Source organism: Meriones unguiculatus, chromosome 6 (genome assembly GCF_030254825.1).
Source record: "Meriones unguiculatus strain TT.TT164.6M chromosome 6, Bangor_MerUng_6.1, whole genome shotgun sequence".
In the NCBI taxonomy this organism is placed as follows: domain Eukaryota; kingdom Metazoa; phylum Chordata; class Mammalia; order Rodentia; family Muridae; genus Meriones; species Meriones unguiculatus.
In genome coordinates, this window is record NC_083354.1 from 53,867,857 (window position 1) to 53,893,155 (window position 25,299).

The 25,299-nt window shown below is 40.9% G+C and overlaps 1 protein-coding gene across 3 annotated transcripts in view; it reads left to right on the top strand.

Annotated features, from left to right (window-relative positions):
• Rasa2 (RAS p21 protein activator 2) overlaps window positions 1-25,299 on the top strand; it is a 175,707-nt gene that overhangs the window by 72,446 nt on the left and 77,962 nt on the right. The window contains exons 1-2 of one of the 3 annotated variants that reach the window (XM_021648440.2): window positions 2,244-2,474; window positions 22,280-22,397. In XM_021648440.2, the coding sequence (XP_021504115.1) occupies window positions 2,330-2,474; window positions 22,280-22,397 (263 nt within the window). In that variant the 5' untranslated portion in view covers window positions 2,244-2,329. Of the gene's footprint in view, window positions 1-2,243; window positions 2,475-22,279; window positions 22,398-25,299 lie in introns of those variants that run through there. The other 2 variants (XM_060385467.1, XM_060385466.1) reach the window with 2 other exon arrangements.

Below are 25,299 nucleotides of genomic sequence, written 5' to 3' on the forward strand. Positions count from 1 at the left end.
AGAATGTTTTGTTTTGTTTTGTCCTGTAATGGGCAATGGTAAAGGTAAATGCAATGACTTGTAACTGATCAAGGTACTGAGAATAAGTAACGGCTGAGTGTTCAGCCTTAAATAAGACCTCTATATCACCCCCTTCTGAGGCTCAGAAAACGTGGAGGAAGAGATGGCGGAAAGAACGGATAAGAGTCAGAGGATGGAGTGGAATGTTGTGGAATTTTCTGAGTATGACATGACATGGCCATTACATTCTTTTTTAAAAAGATATTTCTATTTGTTTTTTTTTTGTTTTGTTTTTACATATATGAGAGTTTCATGCATGTATGCATGTGACTCAGGTGCCTGGTGCCCCTGGAGGTCAGAAGGAGTTACAGCCCCTGGAACTAGCATTACAGATTATTGTCAGCCACCATGTAGGTGCCGAGAACTCTTCTGGAAGAGCTGCAAGTAGTCTTAACCACTCGGCCATCTCTCCAGCCTTTAGCAGCTGTGGTTGTCTGTGCAAGATCTCCGCAAGACTGGGCTGTCAGCATCCTCTCGTGGGGTCGGGAGGGACTGACAAGGATTTCTAGGCAGTTAATGGTTGCCGGAGGAGAAACAGACATTTTCCTTCAGTAGTGTAGCCACTGGTAAGTTTCTCGTGCTGCTGTTACTAACCTCTCACCTCTGTTCCTGGAAACAACTCCTGTAAACTCATTTGGATTTAAAAAAAAAAAAAAAAGCAAGCTGTGTTGGTGCGATGACTCTGTGAGCAAAGGCTCTTGATACCAAACCAAATGACCCTAGGACCCACATGGTGGAACGAGAACCGACTTCCAACAGTTGTCTACTGACCTTCCGGTGGATCAGAGCGGAAGAGAGGAAGGGGTTCGGAGGAAGTTGGAGAGTGACACAAAAAAGGGGTGACGGCAGGGTGAATATGATACATGCGTTATGTACACGTGTATGAAATTGTCAGCACGACATTATTATGCATAATCGATACGTATTACCAAAGCATGTAAAGCTTTAAAATAGAAGAAGCCGGTCTCTAGCACGTGGGCGTGAAACTCTGATTTGGAAAGGAAGGGAAATAAAATTTGGACTTACTGCTTGAAACCGCAACAAAAACGCCTGTAAGAGGAGGTATGCTCACTTTCCCTGAGGCTGCGCCGTATAGGAAAAGGGACAGCACATATCACAAGCTGGATTAGAAGCCTTGCTCTCCAGCCTAAGACTCGTAGTAGGCTTTGGTCACTCTGTCTGACTGACCAGCCTTTGCGCAAGTGGCTTCTGCCCTTCGAAATACTCCTGCTCCCCCTTGTCTTCTGCTCCCCCTTCCCAGGAAGTGCTCATTTCCAGAAAGGCTCTCCTTACCCCACTTTCTGCACCTTGCTTCTCCTATCCTTGTACCTCTGCCTCTTTCTGTTTACCCTTCCAGACTGAGGTGCTCAGGGGCTGGGCCCTCTGCCTTTTGCCCTAAGGCCATCCCTATGTGTCTGACCCTTAAAAAAATCAGCTCTTGATTGACTGGCTCGAGTAGATATGCTGGCAGAGAACAGCCTTGCTCTATTAAATCAGTTTCTTCCTTCTTAGGGCAGCGCAGTTGACGACCTCGGGACCAGGAAATCATCCCTCTCATCACATACCAGGGTGTTATTCACGCAGTTTACTCACTGTAAATAGTTCGCTTAAGATAGTGGCAACAACTGGTTGAAGATTTACAAACTTCCCAGGGCCAGCCTACTTTCTAGAAAGCCTGCTTTGGGGAGTGGGAAACGGGTCACCTTTCAGATTCTGAACTACACACGTGGTTGATCATCTCAGAATTTCTGTGGGTCTCAGACTGGGAAGGGTTGGTGGTCCTCGTCTTGAAGCAACATCTGCAGAGCGATGCCCTTAGAGCAAAGGTTGCTTGAGTGGTTTGTCTCCGCTGGCGGGAGCATCCAGACCCTTTTGGAAGAGGCTCTCAAACATCTCTTAGTTTTAATGTTGGCCAAAACGCCAAACTTTTTCTCTGGACCTGACTTGAGGACTCCTGGATCCCTTGAACTTTGGGGGCGGGGGGGACCTGGAGGTCCTCTCGTGGGGGCCGCCCGATTCCCAGGCTTCTGGGGATCACAGCAGGGGCGTTCACGGCGGCTCCCCACGACTCGCCCCGGGCCGGGTCGCAGGGAGGCTGGGGTAGGCGAGGCAAGGCGAGGCGGGCGGGCACAGCGTGAGGGGCGGGGCGAGCCAACCCGAGGCCGGGGCGTGGCCAGAGCGAGGCCCGATCCGGCCTAGGCCTCGCCGGGCTCCGCCTCGCCCCGGCTACGCAGGCGGCCGGGCTGCGGTGGAGGGGCCGGGCGGCACCATGGCGGCGGCAGCGCCTGCTGCTGCGGCGGCCGCGGCGGCGGCTTCTCCGGACGCGCCGGCCGTCACGGGCACGGCCGAACCCGAGACTGGAGACGAGGACAGTCGTGAGGTCCGAGTGCTGCAGAGCCTGCGCGGCAGGATCTGTAAGCGGGGCCGGGGGCTGAGGGGACCCCGGGGGGCGCCGCGGCTCTGGGTGGGCGGCGGGCGAGCTTGCGCGCGCGGAGGTGGCGGCACCGGCGTCCGCCCGGGAGCGGTGAGGCCGGCCGGGGGGCAGGGGGGGGGTGTGCTGAGGGGAGGCTCCGCGTCCAGCGGCGGGGCGGCCGGCCCGGGGCTCCCCTCGGAGCGAGCGGGGCGGGGACATGCAGGCGCGGGCGGCCCGGGCGCGAGGGGCGCCGCCTGGAGCGCGGCCTGGACGCGGGAGCCCGGGGCGCGGCCCGGGGCGCGCGGAGTTTCCGGCCTCCCTCCGACGCAGGCCTGCGGGCGGCCGCGATCTCGACGGGGAGCCGCCCGAGGTGGGAGCCCCGTGGTAATTACCAGGGAGGCGCGGCTGGAGCGGGGAGGCCGGGCCGGGCCGGGCCGGGGCGGGGCCGGGCGGCGGGCCGAGGAGGGGCTGCGGGCTCCCGGGGCTCCGGAGCCGGGGGGCGGCGTGGAGGGGGGGCGCCAGGGGCTGCGGAAGCGGGCGGCCCGGGCTCGGGTGGGCGCGGCGCCGGCGGGGCGCCCCGGAGGCTCGGGCGGGACACCTGCGCCCGCCCCACCTCTCTGCGGCGGCGGCGGGGACTTGAATCGAGAGGCGGCGTGACTGACAGGGACTTCGGGCAGGATGTAGTGGCTTCCTGTGAGCAGGTCTCCGAACCCAGTCATCCAGTCCGCGCTTAGCCGCGCTTCAGTCTCTTCCGTGCATTTGTCACTTTCGTGAGAGCCGCGCCGATGCGTGTAAGATTCTTACTCCGAGACGGGCCGGTTGGACTGTCATTGGGATCCTTAAGTCTTTTGAAATGACCCTTTGATATTAGACTGACTCCCCCCCCCCAGTGTATTTAGACGACCCCTTTTTACCACTGAGCCATCTCTCCAGCCCCTAGACGATCCCTTTTTACTGTGTAAGAAATAAATGAATAAAGCTTATTCAAAGCTCCTGTTGGAAAGCATTTTTCTTTTTCCAAAATTCAGATTCTTTATCCTCAGATTGAAATCACACTCCATGATGTCTCCTGGCTGTGAGAGATGTTTTGTATTTTGTATGTTGAAAATTGTGTTAGAATGGCTAATACCGCTCTTTCTAAAGAAGAATATGCATTTTGCTTAAATATTGATGCTATTAACTTATTTTAGATTCTCCCACTTGAGTTTTTGAGGTTACTCCCCCTTTAGGAGTTTGGAATTTTATTAAAATCCCAGGAGCAAACATACTAAATGTTACTTTTTATTCCCTGATATGATCCTGGGACTCTTAAGACATTGTAGACATAATACTTGGAACCTGGTGCAGCACGCCTGTAATCTGGGCACTCAGGGTAGCAGAGGCAGGCGGATCACGGTGAGTTCCAGGCCATCCTTGTCTACAAAGGCCAAGGATGGGGCCGAGGCTACACAGAGAAACCCTGCCTCGAAAAACAAAACAAACAAAAACCCTTGGAAAACTACACCAGAGCAGTGGATGTTTTGTGAATCTGATTTCCCGTATTTTACGTTGCTTTCTTAGGGTGTAAACTTTTCACAACTTAGATTTCTTAAACTTAATACTTGCGTATATGTACTGTTTGGGAAAAGCCAAATGAACCAGATTTCCTGCCTCCCATTGATCTGGTTTTCCAAATTATTGCTACTTTATATTTTTCTGTGCACTGATGCCAGACACCGTCTGTGGAAGCTTCCCTGATGGATAAAAGCAGATTGCGTTGTGGGGCAACATATGCACTGTTGGAGGTGACATTTAGGGTTGGACTGTTTCTAGACGGACATGGTTTACTTTCTACTTTGACCTGATCCATAGCAAAGGTTCTGCGAACAGTAGGTAAAAATACTACTCCAAGTGAAATCTGGGATTGCAAATTAAAAAAAAAAAAAAAATCCAACCAAAAGTCAACGACACTGCTTTGTTTCTGTGGTTTAGGCAGTTCCACTGCCCAGAAATTGACCATTAAGTTCCTGGGAATTATATTTTTAACCAGGGCTTCAAGCATTGTACTTGCTTTCACCCGAGACAGTTTCTCTATCTTTTTTAAATTGTTCAGCTTTTAGCTCAGCTATGGTGTGATTGTTTTACAAAGAAACATACTTAAATCCAAAATGCCCCTCCCATTTCTCTGTCCTCCTTTTTAGCTGGTATAATCTAGGGTTGGTTGAGCATGGGGACCTTGCAAGGAAATGCTGTTCTCTGTTTCCTGAAACTGACATTGGGTTTTGTCAGGTGAGGGCTGAAAAGTGGCAGAAACCTTGGCAGGTGCTGAAGTCGCAGAAGTGGGGTGACGGTGGACTGACAGTGAAGAAGCACTTTCGGGATGCTGATGTACTTAGTTGCTATTCCTTTTCACCACCCTGAGAAACTCCAGGGAGACCTGAGAGTTGCCTATTGGCCTGGAGATGTGCTGTCAGATTCAAAACTGCACTTTGGGGGCAGAGTTAGAGGTCCGGACAGCTGAACAATCCACCTGAGAGGAAACATTCCTGGATTGGGCAATATACCACAACTCCAAATCATCCCAGCAAAAAGTGAGGATGAACTGTTCTGGCACATGCCTGTCATCCCAGCACTCTGGGAGGCAGAGGTTTGAGGCCAGCCTGGTCTACATAGGGAGTCCAGGACAGCCCAGGCTACATAGAGAAACCCTGTGTCTTTGTAAAAAAGTGAGGATTGATTGATATATATGTTGTATATTGTTGAAATTCTAGAGTTAAATAATGGTCCACACCCTCTTTCTGGTGTTTCATTGCTAATTTGTTTTTGTCCCATAGATTTCACAAGATATATAGTATCAAGTTGATAGATCAGAAAAACTGTAGGGTGGGGCTGTGGCTCAGTCGGTGAAGTGCCTGCTTCCAAGCCTGAGGACCTGCCTTCAGATCACCAGAATGCATGTGAAGAGGCATGGGTGGGGGAGGAGGGTTGCAGCACACTCCTTTAACCCTGCTTAAAGTGTGTTGGTGGGCAGATCCCTGAAACTCCTTGACTGGGCCAGCCTAGCTGAGTGGAGCCTCTGGCTCATTGAGAAATCCTGTCTCAAACAATAAAGGTGGAGAGAGAGTCGTCAAGACACCGGATATTTGATTGTCTTAGGCCCCCACATACGGGGTACGGGCATGCAGGTGTCCACAGCCACACTAACGAGTGTGTGCGCGCACACACACACACACACACACACACACACACATAATTTTATAGCTGCTTTCACGCAGTCTGTCTAAGGAAATCTATTATTGCAGACAGCATTTTGGGTTATAGACTGATGTCCAGTTCCTTGGATTGTTTTAGGTGTCCTAAAAATCCTGACTGTTTTTGAATGGCCAGCTTCCTTAACTATATTCAAGAAGCAACGTTTTTGGGCATCTTAGAATTGTCTCTGAGCCTTTAGTAAACAAAGTTCTGAGTATTTTTATTTTGTCTGAAAGACTTTAAGTAGCATACCTAAAACTAGTTTGTATATGCCCCCACTACACCCTATATTCAGGTGAAAGAAAGGCTTTAGATTTTTCTCCTTTCTGTGTATCTTCAGCCTTGATGTGGCCTCCTTTTTTTTGTTGTTGTTGTTGCCACATTTTGTTCAGTTTGCTTTGGTCTAATTAAGTCAATTGTAAAAGTTTTTGAAAGGCTCCAACTCCCTTATGCACAGGCTTTTTCACTCAGGGAGCACCAGGTTTATAAAGAAAGGTACCAGCTGTGAACACTTGTGTGAAGTATTTGCAATGTGCGGTGAGCTCTGTGAGACAGCGGTGGAGCTCAAAAACTTACTAGCATTTTTATATTTTCAGACCAAGAATGACTTAGGACTGTTTGACAAAGGAGGCAGGTTAAGTGCTTAAGCTTAGGGCCTGGTGTAATTAGTCAGCTGGGACTGAATGTATACTTAATTCCCAATTTTTGTTCACACCTTTCTGTTCCTCTATAGTCTCAAATTGTGCAAATTGTGAATAATAAAAGTATCTGTCTCACAGGATTGCTGATGATACTCTCATCCCCTTTTCTCTCCCCTTCCCCCCCCAAGAAAAAAAAAAAGCTGGGTCAGCCATGGGCCATCTCTTAGGAAGGAGTGAAGTAGGAGATAAAGCTTTATCTGATGCTCTGTCCAACAAGCACCAGCATTTCCTGGTGTACAAAGCCAATTGAAAGCAGAAAGCCTGGGTTCTGCTTTATACTTTGTTAGGTAATATTCCTGTGACTTTAGGCAGCTCATTCACCCTTGAGCTTAGTGATTTTATCTTTCTCATCTTGTGAGTGGGCTAGTGCTTCATCACCAGTCATTTTTGCTCACGTTGTTTCCGCTACATGAGCTTGTGTCCCCCCTCCACATTTATTCAAAGAACTACATAGCCTTCAAAAGCTTGCTTTATGTGATCTAAGTCTTTGACCCAAACTTACCCTCATTTCTACATACAGCTTTGATGCTTAAAAAAATACCGTAATTCATGACCAATTTCTTATTATAGAATCATTTGTATATGGCCCCCATTATGCTGTGAATGTTTAGGATTCATTCTTGTTGTTAATATTTTTTTAAAACAATCTCACTAGAACAGGGCAGGCCTTTAGGAAATACCCTATCAGTGTTATCCTGAGGATAGTTTCAGAGTACTGGGTATCTAGATATGAAAGGATTTCCATGTCTCTGAACAGGCTAGCAATGGTAACTTTATTAAAGGATGACTTCATTATGCTGTCTTGTTAATTAAAGTATTAATTGTTATCTGACTATATTCATGAATTTTGTTACTAATTGATCCCGGAGCTTGGAAAAGAAAATTTTTAACTCCTACTTTACCCTGAAGTGTTCTTATTTGGCATGGCAGGTTTAATGTTTTGGTTATAAGATGTAAATCAAGACATTTTATTGACTATCCAAGAGTTGAGAGGAAGAGGTTTAAAAGGGATTATTCATGCCAATAATTCATTATCATCAAATTTTTGAAATGAGAATGATGAGTACTTAATAGAGGGAATTAAAAGGGTTTACTCATGCTAATAACTCATTATTGTCAGAAATTTGAAATGAGATGATGAGTTATGTAGGACGGAAGAAGAATCCATCTTTGAGACGGCGAGGGAGGAGAAAGGGATCTTTGTAATAGTCCATAGAGCATTCAGCTAATCATTTGCTCTGTGGAGGACAGGAGTAAACCTTAGTGAGTTCATAGAGGTTTTCTGTAACTGAGAACTCTTTGAGTAGTCCTCAAGTGACTGTGGAAGTGATGTAGCTAGAATCATTTCATTTTCATTTTCATTCCTTTAGTTACAGACCCTAATCCTATTTCCTTATTCATGTGTCTTATGAAATCATTTGATAATATCCAATTTTATGTTTTTCCTACTGATACATTTCTGTACTCTCAAGAACTGGTAACAAAGTTTTGTTTTATAGTCATGTATTATTGGTAAATTAAGAAACATTTTATATAAGTTAAATTTTTATGACATCTAGTTATGTGTGTTGTTTTAATCACTATATCTAGCTAAGTTGGTTTTATTCTGTGTGTGTGTATGTATGTATGTGCAGGTATACATGGGTGTGTGTATATGTACATGTGGCTTTCAGAAGACAGTCTCAGATGTCTGCGGGAACACTATCCACTTCTCTTGTGGCCTGGAGCCTACTAATTAGTCTAAAATGGCCAACCAGCAAGATCCATGGATGCCTCTGTCTCTACCATCTCAGTGCTTGATTACATGCATGACCCCTACACCCAGCATTTTTGCCTGGGTTCTGGGGATTAAACTCAGGTCCTCATGCTTGAGGCAAGCACAAACACTTTACTGACTGATCTTTCCCTGTGGCCCCCAAAATGGCATGTTATAAGGTTATATCAAATATGAGCTGATGCAGGCCTTTAATCCTCGAACTTGGTAGGCAGAAGCAGGTGGATCTCTGAGTTCAAGGCCAGCTTGGTTTACAAAGCAAAGTTCCAGGACAGCGAGGGTTACACAGAGAAACCCTGTCTTGAAACAAACAAATGAACAAACAAACAACTATAATTGAACTATAATTGAGCTATAATAGAAAATTTTATTATTATGAGTATGGTTCCTAATAGTACTATTAATGATAGACTAACTAGGCAGATTGAGGAGCCCCTACTATTTTACTTCAAAAATGAGAGTTTGGATGTGTCTTTAAACACCCTTTCTAGTTCTTTCATAGTTGCTTTATAAAGTGTACCATTTATTTAAGCTAATACATCAGAGACCTTTGCTTTAACGCTTGAATTTGTTTACTATACCTATTTTGCATTTGATACAGTACTTTTAAGAAATGTTTTTTTAAAGATTTTTTTTTATTTATTACTTATGCAATGTGTGTTAGCATGTACACCTGCACGCCAGAAGGGGGAACCAGATTTCATGTTTAGATGGTTGTGAGCCACCATGTGGTTGCTGGGAATTGAACTCAGGACCTTTGGGAAGAGCAATCAGTGCTCTTATCCTCTGAGCCATTTCTCCAGCACCCTACTTTTAAGAAATTTGCCTAAAATTTATTAGGGTTGTTTGAATCCTAAACATTTTTCCTATGGCCAATAATTAATTCAGTAGTAGTATGTAATACATATTTGATTATCTGTTAGGGCATACCAGTCCCTTGCTCTGTAAAGTAGGTCTAAGCTGTGAGTGGGATGAAGAAGTCTTTATTCAGTGTTTTATTCCAAAATTTATACTGAGCAGTAGCTTTCATTCATTCTCTGCTTAGAGGATTATAAAGCTTTAGAACTAGAAGAAAAAGAAAATTTTTGTCTCTTCTGTTGTATGCATGAAGACTGATGTTCAAGGACCCAAGGGTCACATATAAATACTTGTTGGACACTAGTGCATTCTCGAGTTCTTTCTAGAATGCTGTTGATTTATTACTGTGAATGCTGAAAATATGCTACATTTAAGATATGAAGACTGCATTACCTCTCTGATGGTTTTCAAAGTGGTAGAATTTCCTTGATTTTTGTTCACTTGATTATCTGCTCCTGCTAAGAACTTTGTGTAGTTATAAGAACGAGCAGTACAACCCAGGTTGTGCTTTCTGTGGAGACTAGCCTGATGCTGATGCTTTTTTGTCAGACTTTATCTTAATTCTTTGCAGTCCCTCAATGTGGCTTATGTACTTAAAAAATTCTGCTACCCAAACTCTAGACTCCTCACTTTGAGGGTCTACCAGTTTAGTTTGTATCCTTTTGGAGATTATTTAAGCAATTACCAGCAATTGTTTGTGTATTGTAGCTTTTCCACCACAGAGAAATAGAAGCAAAATATGCAGTGCTCTGAATCTTTCTTTTAAAATATAGTTGAAGATATTTCATATCTTCATTTAGAGATAATAGTCATAATATCCATAAAATCTTATCATCTGTATGTATTGCATTTTATTTAACCAGCCACCTATTGATTGACACTTAAGTTGTCTCTTGTCTTTGCAGTAACAAATGTTGCTACAGTAAATAGCCTTGTTTATCTTGTATGTGTGTAGGCTGTGGATGTGAGTGTGGGTGTGTGGTCCTGGGGAGAGAATTCAGGGTCTTCTTTGCATTACCATCAGGCTGTATCTGATGTATACTGCCTCTCTGTCCGTCCGTCCATCCGTCCGTCCATCCATCCATCCACCCACCCACCTACCCACTCATCTACTCATTTTGTTTTTGTTTTTTTTTTTTTTTTTTTGAGACAGGATTTCTCTGTGTAGCCCTGACTGTCCTGGAACTCACTCTGTAGAACAGGTTTGTCTCAAACTCAGAGATCTGCCTGCCTCTGCTTCCCAAGTCCTGGGGTTAAAGATGTGTGCCACCACTGCCTTGCTGCTGTATGTTATTTTAAAAGTGAGCTCTCACTGAGTAGCCCAGGCTGACATTGAATTTGTGATGATACCCAACTTCTTCAGTCACTGGGACTATAGGTGTGTACCATCGTATCTGGGCTTCATACAGATTTTCAAATTAAAGAAGCCAGTAGAAAAATATATGCAAAGGCACTCCATAGAAGAAAATAAATTATCTAGTAAAAATATGAAAATGCTGGTGAAATTGAACAGAAATGAATCAGAGATATAAAAGTGTAAATACATAACCACTTAAAAAATGGAAATCTTGCATGTTTTAGTATTTAATGAGTGTTTAGGGAAAACAGATACTTTTTGTACTTTTATTGTGATTCTAAATTTATAAAATCATGTTAGAGTGTTTGGTAGTATCTATTAAAATTTAGATGTATTTTCCTTATGTGTTTTTACTTCTGCCATATCATCCTAAAGCACAAAAGTGTTCTGTGTTAACAACTTTGCTTAAAAAAAAAAAAAAAAGGCACAGTTGAAGTGTTCATTAACAGGAAAGTGGCTAAATGGTTTGTTCAGACATATGTTCTATAGCACTGAAGCACAATGCAATACATCTATGTTAGCATGACCTCAACATGTATGATTGGGTAAAAAAAAAAACCCCACAAATTGTTAGAGTAATTTCTGTATTTATTTATTTATCATCCATCCATTTGTTTGTATATCCATCCCCTCCCTCTAATCTGTTTTTTATAATGCCTGAGGATCAAACCTGGGACATCACAAATGCTAATTTAATCAAGTTTTCTGTCACTGAGCTGCAATCCAGCCCATTAATGTGTGCTTTTAAGCTTTTGGAACACTGAGGATTTCCTACAAATTAGTAGATATATTTTTTAAAAAGATTTCTGGAAAGATGTATAACTGATTTTTTTCAATGATGGACAACAGGAATTAGTCTTCCCTGTAATGACTTGGCTTCAGTAGGGAGTATAAGAATGTATTGGAGATATGATAAAAAATGTCTGTTTGTTCAAATGAATTTGATAGTGTTAGACCTTGAGACTTAGTTTAACCTTTGATTGATACTATGTGCAAAATAAGATTTAGTAACATTTTAAGTACACATTGAAGTGAATATCAACTTTTCTATTCTCAGTTTCTACTTATTAGTGTGTATACATGTATGTAATTATGTGGGTAGGGTGTGTGTGTGTGTGTGTGTGCGTGTGTGTGTAGGACAACTTGTAGAGTTGGTTTTCTTCCTCCACCAGGTGCCTTCTATAGGTTGAACTCAGGTTGTCAGGATGAGCAGCAAGTGTCTTTTCCTACTGGATTACCTCACCAGGCCTTCTTTTTCTGTGTTTTGGGTAGTTTTAAGGATTTCTACTTAATCATGTATCTGTGAGCGCAGGTGCCTGAAGGAGCCAGAGGAGGTTAGAGTGGTTGTGAGTCACCACCCTATGTGAATGCTGGGACCTGAACTCTGATCTTCAAGAGAAGCATGTGGTAGCCCCATAATTTTAGTTTGAAGTTAAAGAAAGTAAAACTTAGAAAAATACAGTGGATTTCTATAGACTTTGCCTGTTTGATCAGTTGCTTATGCTAATGTTGACTTTTCAAAAAGTTAATACTTTCAGAAGGATGTTATATAAAGGTCCTGAGTAATTTTGAACCTGCATATTTTGACAGTCTTGTTTATATAGGACTTCCTTAGAACGTATGGGGAAGTGAAACAGTGTCTATTGACTATTTACTGGTTTCCAGGTATTGTGCTAGGATAGTTTGCCTTTTATCTCATTTGCTTCATTTTATTAGAGGATTGTTGCTCTTTAAAGGAGGACAGTAGAGGGGCTTTTTAGCAGTGTCTGGGGAGCACCAGATTCCTGCAGGCTTGGTGACGGGCTCATGTTCTTTCCCTACTAGGCTCCCTGTCTGTAGTGTATTAGAATGAGTTCATTTCTGTTGTCAGGGTACGGGGAAACCTCTAAGTTAACAATGGTCTAATAAAATAGATAGTAAAGTTAGATTGTTGTCAAATACAGTAAAAATGACTCTAGGGATTTGTAAAGATATTCTTTTGTTTTCCTAACTCTGCTTTGTGTGTTTTTCTGATTCACCTATCCCTCTTTTTTCTTTTTCCTTTGTTTGTTTGTTTGTTTTCCTAGTTTCTTGTTTTTCTGACATGAAGTCTTACTTGAGGCTGGCCTTAAATTCTCAGACTAACAAGAGAGTGCTGGAATTGCAGTCATGTGCCACCATACGCACTGATTTCTTGCTTTTGAGTGGTTCTCATAATACATACATACCTTTTATACACATGGGTATGTGTTTCTCCTTTGCTACTAGGTGCTGTGTTTTTCTTTTTTTTCTTTTTTTTTCTTTTTTACTTTTGAAAAGTAGCTGATAAAAATTCCATTACCAAAGAGAACAATCGTATCCCACTGAAGGCCTGGCCATGTGGCCCCAGGCTCAACCATGGTCTGTCTTTAGCTTTTTTCTTGCCATCCAGGTTCTGTAGGTTGTCTTATGAGCCTTGCTTGCTAAGTAAGCATCATGTAGGTTAGGGACCAATGGCCTAGCTCAGCAGATATTACGCCATAATCTCTGTTTGGTTTCTCGCCTTGCAAAGGGGTCTGGAGGGACCTTAGAAACCAGCACACATTCAAAACTGACACCAGATGTGGGCAAGGCAAGCCACAGGAAGATCCTTCCTGCCCTTGGTTACATACTTCTATAACCCATGGACACTTCCTGGCAGTACCTGGTGAAACTCGCCCTTTCATGTACAGTTGTTTCCTAACTTCTTGTTCTAGACTGAGCTTCAGTCAGGGGCGATTAGTATGATCATAGTAGATAAGTGCAGCAGTTATTATGCATTATCTCTGATCAGGACCTAGTGCTTGGATACAGGAATTGTAAGCCTGTGTTAATTTTTAAGAACCTCTAGCCAGCAAGAGCACTAATAGTTATGATTTACTAAGTACTTTGTTTCAGATATGTGCCAAGTGATTTACCACAGTTAATGTCCATAGCAGTCCTAAGTATTATCTCTTTTTTTACACAGGAAGTTGAAACTAAGGACATAACAGCTTCTAAAGTACAAAGCTTATATTGAAACTCAGATGTCTGTCCTAAATGCACTCATTGAACTTGCTTTATTGTGAGTACCACTTGTGGTTTTAGAATTGTCCCGTTGCAGAAGTTGAAATTAAAATTAGAAAATTTCAAAGACTTTATTATATATTACCATATCATAACTAGGATTGTCTGATATATAATTAGTTAGCATTTTAATCTCCTCTAAGTTTATCAAACTTACCTAAGTTGAGTCCATATTTTCTGTATATTTTTATTCTTATTTATTTATTTTTATTTTTTAAAATATTTATTTATTATATATACAGTGTTCTGCCTGCATGCCAGCAGAGGGCACCAGATCTCACTATAGATGGCTGTGAGCCACCATGTGGTTGCTGGGGATTGAACTCAGGACCTTTGGAAGAGCAACTGGTGCCCTTAACCTCTGAGCCATCTCTCCAGCCCTTTATTTTTATTTTTTAAACTTTACAAAAAATTTCATTTTATTTTTATTTTTTGTTTTTTTGAGACAGGGTTTCTCTGTGTAGCCCTGGCTGTCCTGAAACTCACTCACTACACCAGGCTGGCCTTGAACTCAGAGATCCACCTGCCTCTGCCTCCTGAGTGCTGGGATTAAAGGTGTATGCCACCATTGCCTGGCTATTTAAATTTTTTAACTTTTTAAAGATATATTATTTTTATCTTAAGTGTATGAGTGTTTTATCTGAATGTATGTAATATGTACTACATGCGTACCTCATACCCTCAAAGAGCACCAGATCCCCTAAAAACTGGAGTTATGGATGGTTGTGAGCCATCTGTTAGGAACCAAACTTAGGTTTTCTGCAAGAGCAGCAAGTGCTTTTAGCTGCTGAGCCATCTCTCCAGCTCCCTAGTGTATTTTTAAGTGTGTCTGGTCCATTCTTTATTTTATTTTATTTTATTTTATTTTATTTTATTTTATTTTATTTTATTTTATTTTATTTTCTGTTGTTGTAAGATACGGTGAAGTTCACATGCTGTCTTGGCTTCTCACTATGTAAAGGCCTGAATCTTCTCTTTAGGTTGACATTTCTTTTATGAGAACATCATATCCTGTGCCACTTGGGTCAGTTTATACCAGGTTCTCTGAATTCTCTATTGAATCTCTTTCATTTTTCTTTCCCCCTTTTCCTTTTCACTTAAGACCCTAGTCAGAGTAATTTTTCTGAAGTAGACCACTTTTACTAGCCCTTCTTGTCTACTAAGTTAGGTTCTCTGTTGGACTCCATCCTTCATCCTTCCGGTTTACCCTTTCATCCACCTTCCTTAGTTCATTTGTATTATCCACTGTGGCCTTGTTCCCACCTCCAGATTTGTCTTTCTGTTGGAACATTGTACTTCCAGTATTAATTTCTGTATTTTGAAAAAATATATATCACTTGAAAGATTTATTGTGAAAATTAGGCAAAATAACATGACATTCTTTAAAAATCTGCTGTGTGACATATATTAATTTACTAAGTAAATGGTAGCATTTTTGTTATGGTTTGGCTTGGCTTTTTCCCACTCCACATAGTCTTCTTTAGTATTACTTTGTCTAGGACCCTGACCTATTATGATTTCCTTTGAGGGTTAATCCCTTTAGGATCTGTGTTGGCTCCTGTTCTTTGTATTAAAAGTATGCTTTCAAGTAGGGCTGGGTTTACCAGGTCTCTTTCAGACAGATAGAGGCTGAGAACTGCTATTTTAGAAAGACTTAAGAATAGAATGAAGAGACGACTCCACTACCAGCTTTTCCCTGTGGTTTATTCATTGATGTTGTTGTTGCTGCTGATTTACTTTTTATAAAGAAACAATATTGTTTACCTAATAGGGTTGTTGTACAAATCAAACGAGACATTTGAGAAGATTCTTAGCTGTAGGGCATCCAAAAATTTAAGAGGTAGCTTATTGCAGTACTGTATTCTCCTAGGACATGCATAAACACACAATATACATACACACATACACACTACATATTACATGTATGTATACATACATAAACATAGAATCTCTCCCAAACATGTACATAAATACATACACAGGTATATAAACACACACACCAAAGATCTGCTAAGCAGCTTGATGTTTAGTATTCTAGTACTGGATACAGTTTATATGGTAGGCCAGAAAGGTGGCTCAGTTGGTAAAATGATTGCTGCAAAATTATGAGAATCTGAATTTGATCTCTACAACTCACATAAAACAAAACAACCAGGTGTGGTGATAACACACTTGAAATTCCAGTTTGGAGGAGATGGATCAGGAAGATTCCTGGGGCTTATGGGATAGTCAGGTCTAGGCAAACTTGTTAGCTACAGGTTCAGTAAGAGGGTCTGTTCCCTAAAGAATTACATGGTAGGATATAGATACAAACAAGCCTCTCTGCCCACATGAAGTTACTGTACTACCCAGGGAGGACAAGCATGGAAACACATAACCCTGGGGCTGGAGTGGTGGCTAACCAGTGAAGAGCATATACTACTTTTACAGAGGATGTGAGGTTGGTTCCCAGCACCCACATTGGGTGCTGCTCAACAGCCTATAACTCAGGGGGGTCTGTCTGATGCCCTCTTATGGCTTCTGTGGGCACTGCACTCAGGTGCTCAAACACACACACACACACACACACACACACACACACACAGTATTTTAAAAAATTAAAATTATTGAAGTTTAGGGCCAGCCAACAGTACCTAGTGAGATAGACCACACATACACCATTGGCATATAATCTGAGGGTATTTTGGACATCTTGCAGTATATCTGTGAAAGAAGAAATGTTTAATGAAGGGTTTATTTTGCTCATTTTTGAAAATTTGTGCTTTTGGAAAAGGGGCATTTTAAAAGAAATTTAAGGGGATGTTTTAAAAGAAATTTAGTTAACATTTACACATTAAGCCATAATGTAAGCTAAAATGCTTAAGGAGTGTTGGTTAAGAATTGAACAAGAACAGAGATTACAGAGGAAAAGAAGTTGGGCTGGAGAGCTGTCCTTCTTTCAGTGAGGAACAATTGATTGTGAAATGATATGCCTCCTGACTGTGTTTTATTGTTGATGGAAATAGTGACAGTCATAAATACAATCAAATATGCACTTTTGGTGATAGGGCCCTTGTATATATAGTTCAGTACCTTGGCTGTTCTGTGAGCATGAGGACCTGAATTTGATCACTAGCACCCAAGGAAAAAGTGCCAGGTATGTCAGTGCATTGCAGTAATCCCAGCACTGGGGAGGCAGATCCCTGAGACTTGCTACCATTTAATCTAGCTGAATCAGAGAACTCCTGGCTCATAGAGAGACCTTGTCTAAAAAATTAGGACAGAGTGGTTGAGGAAGACACCCAGTGCTGAATTCTGGCCTCCATGTGCACATATGTATATACTGAACCCAAATACGTAAGCATACGTACGTATAGATTTTTTTATTAAAATTTCAGTGAAAATCATGTATTTTCAGTTGGCTTGCTCAAGTATCCTATAAATTACAGTAAAATGCTATAAGAATTTTTCCAGAGACAGGTACACTCAATGCATTGACTTAATATATTCATTTTAGAGGTTTATTGTTTTCACTTATCTCTGTGTCCATGTGGGTGTGTGTCGTATGTAGTCCAGTGCCCTTGGAGGCCAAAAGAAGTTGTTGGGTCCCTTGAGCTGGAATTAGAAGTAGTTTATTGTGAGTCGCTTGGGAACAGAACTCCCGATCTCTGGAAGAGGAGCAAGTGACCTTAATTACTGTGCCCTCTCTCCATCTCTCCCCCTCTGTGTGTACGCGTGCACACACTTGCATTTGTGTGCATACAGTAGATAAGGAAGCCAGAGGACAATTTTGTGGAGTTGAGTTCTCTCCTACCACCTTTACATGGGTTCTGAGGATCTAGTTCAGGTCATCAAGCTTCATGGCAAGGGCCTTTACCCACTGAGTCATGTCAGAACCCAAGATCTTTTAGTGCCTTCAAGGCCAATGAGACACTCTGTGTCAAAAAAAAAACAAAAAACAAAAAACTGAGCAGCGACTAAGGAATGACACCCAAGATTGTCCCATGGGTTCCACACTCAGTACACACTTATGTGCACATGTCCTTTCTCTCTCGGGCTTCCAAAGAAGACTGAGTAGAATTCTCAGGAATGACTTCAAAAGTCACATTTCAAAGGCTCTGGTGTTCTCAGTAGTGCAATGCTTGCCTAGCATGCCTGTGAGGCCCTGAGTTCTGTGCCACAGAAAACAAACAAAATCTCATCTTGTAACTATTTTTTGCTTAGAACCTTGCTACTCTGCCATAGGTACTATTAAGAAATAGCCCTAAGCAGGTGGCTGCTTTCGTCATCACTGTTGCTGTCTAGATCCAACCCAGACCTCCCATAGCCTGTACCATAAAATGGATGCCCTGTGAATTCCTTAATACACATGAAATCTGTGCCTGGTACCTGGACTTCTGCAAGTGCTGCTGTGAGCACGCTTATCTTTTCCACAGTGCTTGCTACTTGAAACTGCCAAAACTCAGCGTCCTTTTTCTTCTGTCTCCAGTTTTCGAGTGCGTGAATCTGATCAGTGGAACTTAAATTAGTGGAACTTAGGGACATAAACAGAGCTGCAAGAGAGGCTGGAGAATTTAGGTTTTTTAGCTTTAGAGACTTTATAATACTGAAATAACTGATGTACCACTAATTCACCATATCTTGTATAGGTGTAGCTTGGTTCTCCTTAAGGCTGCTCATCATTAAATAGGATACAGTAAGTTCTCTTGTAAATAATACCACCAAGCATTGCTGAGAAACTTTGTCTTTATTTCTCTGCCTGCCTGCCTTCCAAAAGAGGGCCTCACACTGTAGCTTTGGCTGGCCTAGAACTCACTGCATAGACCAGGCTGACCTTGAACTCAGAGATCCATCCACTTACTTCTGCCCCCTGAGTGCTGGGGTTAAAGGTGTGTGCCACCGGGCCTAGAAAGTCTTTGATTTTATAATGACATTTTGCAAATACCTAAACTTGGTCCTTCACCGCTGGTGAATTAAATAGTCTATACCAGGTTTCCTCACATTTAAATGCGTTCTATCGATAAAAAGCCTGAATGAGAGGGAGTAAAAACAAAGACTGCTTACCATGAGCTACCTAAACTGATGGTAGGTCAGTGTTATCAGATACTAAACAGTGGCCAAAAAAAGTGGTTATTGAAAGGCAATAATATGATTTGGTAGTGCTTAATATTGTTAGTGTTCTTACAGGTTCTAAACAAAGCAGGTTCTGAAGCTATTTATAGAAGGTTAACATCTGAGTACGAGAGGAGGATTAGAGGGTGGGTTATTTTGGCTCAGTACTTGTGGTTTGTAACCTAAAATTGCCTAGAGCCAGGTGGGCCATCTGTGAGAAATGCAAGCTTTAAAAGTGCTTTACTTTGGCATTTTGTGTCTTGATGATATAGTGTGTGCTGTTAATACCTTTTCCGTCTGTTTAGGTGTGCTTCAATGCTCTGACAGTTGCCTAGTGTTCTTTATAAACAGACAGTTAATCACTGTTGTAGTTTAGAAAACTACAGTTTAAAATTATGATAACTGATTAAACATATTAGTGTGATTATTTTGGAAAAGTGGACATTGATTAGTTGAATTAGTTTTCAGCATAGCTTATTTGAACTTCAGACAGTGGTAAATAGTGAAAAAAATATGTTAGGAAAACTTTTTTTTAATAGAAAGTGATGTTGGGTGCATTTCTTTATACTCTATAAGACCTGGCCTTTAATTATTCTAAGTAAATATTTGGCAATGTCATTTTATTAGATTCTACAGACAAAATAACCCTTGTTTCCCTCTTGGGTTATAGGATTGGTAGATTATGTACACATTAGGCATCATTGTTTCTAAATAGTACTTAACACGAATACAATAGGCCAATGATCCTGAGATAATGTTCCAAACTCTCACATAAGATACTGTAATATCTTAGTGTGATGGCCTCAATGAACTTTGTTTTTAAAACATCCGTTGTGTTATGCAGAGTCGAAGGAGAGTTTGAAGAAGTTTGACCAGTGAAAATAGAATTCATAAAAAAAAAAAAAAATCCTGGAGGGAGAAAAGAGATAGGGAAGAGAGAACCCAGGTGGAAGGGTGAACTTCAGATGAAGATAGGATTCTGATATCTTACTATTTTTCCTGTTGGGAACTGCTTCACTTGTAAATACCATCCCCTTTTAGTTAATTTGGTAATCATTTACAAGGTGAGATTCCCTGATTCTGATTTACTTGAGATGAGCATAACTTTTGTTTATAAAAGTTGAAACGGTGATATCATTTTTTTCTGTTCTCCAAAGATAAACTTAATAGTACTAAATATTTAATTGGTGTCTTTCCATTGACTCTTTTTTTTTCCCCCTTCTTTCCTTTCCTTTTCTTTTTAGGCAGGGACTTAAGTATGTCCTGGTTGGCATGGAACTCGCCAAGTAGACCAGGCTGGTTTCAAACTCAGATCCTTCTGCCTCTGTTTTGAGTGCTGGGATTAAAGACATGCACCACACCTGGTTCTTTGGTTTTCTTATTTTAAAAAGTTTTAAAAATTATTTATGTACTGAAATTTTTATAAATGCTTCTTAAGTTTCTGGTAGACTTTACTACATACTGTCTTTAATAGCTGTTAGTTCTGAATTTAAGCAGAAAGAACCCAAACCTTCATCATAACAGCTGTTCTTTAGTGACTTTCTGAATGCTTAGTTGGAGAGAGAAGAGAGACTTGATGTCCAGATTCTTAGAGTGATTAATGTTCTTTCCATTACGAAGCTACCTCACTTTCTTTTAAAAACTTGTTTATTAAATGTGTGGGGTAGGGATGGGTTGTGTGTAGATACTGTGGCATATATGTAGAGTTCAGAGCTACTTTTAGTAGTCAGCTCACCTTGTTTTATTTTCAAGACAGGATCTCCTTTGCAGCTGTGGCTGTTCTTTAAATCACTATGTATAAACCAGGCTGGCCTCAAACTTACAGATCCACATGCCTCTGCCTCTGATTGCTGGGCATAAAGGTGTGCGCCACCATTCCCAGCAGTTCGTCTTCTTTTCACGTCTGTTGTGAAGAACAGGTTGTAGGAGAGTAGTAGAAGCAGGAGATAGTGCCATGCTTGTTTGAACAAAAAGTTCAGCAGCTTGGATTTCAGTGATACTGGCGAAGGAAAGAAGTAGTCGAATTTTAGATTTTGTCTTTTTAAAGATCTTCTGGATTTGCTAATGAACTGGATTGTATGAAGTAGTGGCAGGAAGATAATGAGAGTGAGGGAAATGGTGGTAGAGCAGGGGAACAGCTTGTAGAAAAGGAAATATGATTTTCTTTGGGGGGGGAGGACTTGTTAAATTTGAGGTACCTACTGGCTATCCAGATAATATTTACATTTAGTATGGATGGGGGAAGGTCAGTCTCACAGACACAGAACTGGGAACTGCAAGCGTTTAACACTATGTACTGTGATAGTGTGTAGAAAAAAGAAGGGGTGGTCCAGAACTGAGCCCTGAGGCAATTGCAGCACTAAAGTGAGATGATGAGCAAAGAGTGGAAGACATAGGAGGGAACCCAGAAATAGTATGTTGTGGAATCCAAGAGATGGGAGCATGTTAAATGTTCACTGTTAAATGATGCTGCAAGGGTGGATATACTAAGGGCAGGATTGAACTTTGCATTTAGTAAAGCAACATCCATTGACATTGTGACCTTGACTAAAGCATTTTCAGTGTTCCATTGGAATTAGAAGCTGATTAGAGAGGGCCAAAGAATGAACGGAAAGTGAGAAAGAGAGGGACAATGTGTTGAGGAAGTTTTGAAAAGGGAGTGTTGTAGTAAATTATGGTAAAATGGGTGTTGGGCTATAAAGCATTGATTATTATTTGCCCTAAGATTATCATGGCAGTATTATTTAACCTGTTACCACAAATAGTGAGACACAGACACCTGTTAGGTTTATAATTGCCTTATCTACCTTAGGCCAGGCAGATATTTCACTTACACTGGCTCGATATCCTCACCATCCATCTCCCAGCTCCTGTCCAGTGCCATCTGCCTTAATCCTCCTCAGTTGGACTACCTTTCATCCATAATCCCATGGTACTTGCTTATATTCTTCATCTGGGCTGTTTCACACTGTTATTGGAGTTCTTCCTTGGCCCACATGGCCTACCCATGTGGGCTAACCCACATGGTGTCCTCCTCCTTCCTCTCTTTCAGGTCCTTCTCTCCTTCCTGTGTGATTCCTCACCCGGGGAACCTTAGCCTCACCTACCCCATTCTGCCCTGCCCAGGTATAGGCTGTTTAATTAGCCAATCAGGTATAAAGAATTAGGCTGGTTTACACAGAGGGCCAGTAACTAGCATTAGACCAGCCTCCAACAAGGGAGTCTGGAAGTAGAGGTTTGGCAAGGGAGAAGAGGTGGAATCAAGGATGGTTATTTGCTTCTTTTGTTTGTTTTGATTGGGAAGTATTATTTACATACTGATAAAAGCAATCTGGTAGAAAGGAAAACTAATGTGGATTGAGGGAAGAGGGGTAGTACTGGTGGGACTGGATGGAGAGACAGTACCTTTTCATAGAGAAAGATGCAGTGATGTAATATGGCCCCATATGTCTATATACAGCTCTGCCTATCAGTCTTTTTTACTTTTAAACGTTTAGGTTTTATCCTTTAATAAAAACTACACTTGTTATAGACTTCTCAGGAAAGACTCATCCCTTTTTAGCCACTAGTAAAGCTAGTCTCCTTTAGACCACCTTGAGCTGTCTGATCACTAGTTTGTTTGTTTGTTTTTTATTTCATATTTTGCCTTCTTCCAGACTGAATTAATTATAAAAGCTTTGGGTGATACAAGTAAAGATATTTAACATCAATTTAAACTTTCATGCCAACAGATGAAGCAAAAAATTTATTGCCATATCTTGGACCCAACAAAATGCGAGATTGTTTCTGCACGATAAATTTGGACCAGGAAGAAGTTTATCGCACCCGGGTTGTTGAAAAGTCATTAAGGTTGGTAGAAAAATTAGAATTTATTATTCATATGATATATATTCATAGTGTTACGTATTTTCCAGATTTTTATCATCAAATTGACTTTCTTAATTTGAAACTAATATTTGTATTTAAAAACTTTCTATTCCATTATGAATTTACTTTTAGAATCACAGAATGTAAGCATTTGAAGAGGCCTTGAATTCAGTAAGCTGAACTGGCAACATCAGGCTTCTTAGCAGTAATTTGGGCAAGAGGTCATGTGGCATCTACCTAATAATGTTTCAGTCACCAAGAAGTTCATGCTTCCTAAGCAGTCTGCTTGGCCTTTGAACTGTTCTGACTCAGAAAGTGCTTATGTTTAATTGGTTAATGATTATTAAAATGACATCCAACCATGTGCTAAGCTTGCTCAGTTCTGGGTTCTGTTTATTTGTCTGCCTGTGAGAATGACATCAGTGGAGTGCTTGCTTCAATGTGGCTTTTCATTGCCTTAAAAAGTATTTTTTTCTTCGTTGTCTTAGCTCTGTCCCTTAGATTTCTAGGGATCAAGTTTAATCCATCTTTTATGTGACCCTATTAAATGTGTGAAAACAACTGTCATATGACTTCAGTCTATTCTCCAGGCTAAATATTGTCTATTTGTTTGAGCTTTCCTCAAAGTGCATCATTTTATTTCTCCAAAGAATAAATCAGCTCACACAAGTTGAGGCTGGAGAGATAACTTAGTACTTGCTGCACAAATAATGAGGACTTGTGTGACATTCTCTGCACCAATGTGAGAAAGCCAAGTGCAGTAGCTACCACTTGTAGTTCCCAGTGCTGGGGTCATGGAGGTAGGAGGATCCCAGGAACTTGCTGCCCAGCCACTGTCGCCAGACTGTTCAACAAGAGACCTTGTCTCAAAACCTAAGGTGGAAAATGATCCAGAAAGATACCTGATGTCAACCTCTGACCTGTATCACCCCTTCCCCTGCATCTGCATATATACAAGAAAAATACACACTTCATTTAAGCTACTTACTAGTGTATTATCAGGAAATAAAAGCCCTTGGTAGTTTTTTTTTCCATCTTTGAAAGTGTAATTACCCTTTGAAAGCATCACAGCAAATTCTTATTTGCCTCCTCTGCCTTGTAGCAGTGTTTGTGAATGTAATTCTGATACAGAACTGTGCTAAAATTAGGTGTCATGACACATCCTTTCAATCCCATCACTTGGAAGGCGGAGGCAGGCAGATCTCTCTTGAGTTTGTGGCTAGCCTAGTCTACATAGCAAGTATCAGGCCAGTCAGGGCTACATAGTAAGAGTCTGTCAAAAAAAAAAAAAAAAAAAAAAAAAAAGCAACAAAACCAAATCACCACCAAACTGCTGAAAGGATAGTCTTCAGAGACAAAGCAAGGAGGATTCTAGGAGTTGTTGAAACAAGCATAGTGGATGAAATAGTTGTTACAACTTGTATTGTATTCCATTAGATTTCTGGAGTATGTTTTGGTACTTTGTTCTCTGCCTCCACTACCAGCACTTACCTGCTTTTTCCCAAGTTTGCCTCTGTGCCTCCTTTCCTGTTCTTTCTTTTTTTCTCCTCTTTACCACTCTCTTTTCATTTCTTCCTTTCCACACAGGGTCTTGCTATGTAGCCCAAATTGGCCTTGAACTCTCACTCCTCTTTCAGCCTTCAAAATGCTGGCATTTTAGGCATACCCCTCTGCATATACCCTTTTATGTTATTTGGTTCTTACAATTCTGAACTCTTCATAAGAAAAGTATATAAAACTGAAAATAGCCCTTGAGGGTGCTCAGTCACTGGTAAAGGTGCCAGCTGTCAAGCCTGAAACTTGAGATCAGTACACAGAGCCCACATGGTGGAAGGAGAGAACCGATTCCCACAGGTTCTTCTCTGACTTCACATGTCGCCCTCCTCAGAAAAAGAATAAATCAGTTCATAATTTAAAACAAAACAAAACAAAAAACAGCAAAGGTGTCTTAGTAGTCCAAAAATATTGGGAATAATATACTCCAAAGATGATGTCACAAGTCATATGACCATATTGATTTAGAATCTTGATGTTTTTCACATTTGTGCATACAAATTCATGAATGGCTTTTATTTACACTTATGAATGGTAAAATCATGTCACTAAAAATCTGAATGATTTGTCACATAATGAAGTTAAAAGCACAGCTGGGATTTGACACCAAAATTATTTAAGTTTCAGTTTGTTACAACAATTTTATATCATAAGGTAATAAGTGTTTACAAATTAAATAGTAATTGTCTATAAATTGAGTACTTGTTTTGTAATGTGTAGCCATATATGAAAATAATCAGAATTAGCCTATATTTTTAAACCCTTAAACTTTCTGAATGTTTGTATAGTAGAAAATGATGAAGCCAGTTTTCTTTATTTCTTTACTCACCTTTAAAAACAAGAAAATGATTTGAAAGATAATTTTAAACTAGCTGTGTTACTGCCTTGACGCTTAAGGGTATAGCTAACTAGACTAGATAGATAATTCTTGGATTCTAAGTGCTCCTTAATCTTTCCTTCTAAAATAGGGCAGAATAATCTGTAGTAAAAACCCTTCCTCATCTTGATTTAAAACTTGTAAATTATTACAAGTTACAATTATAAATTATAAAACCATTCAGCTAAAAATAACTTACCTTGTAGACCTTTCTAACTTTTTCCATCTTCTGAATTTTTTCTTTTGTCTTGATTTTCAGTTCTTATAACTGAATTATAAAACAGAAAATACTTTGGAATTCTAAAAAGATTTAAAAGATTTTGCTTCTAAACATCTCTAAATCAAACCAAAACCCTTAAAAACTAAGGTTTCTAAGTATGAGAAAACTCAGATATTTCACAAAAGATGATACACAAATGTCTCAGAGGCACATGAAAAAAAGAGAACAGCACC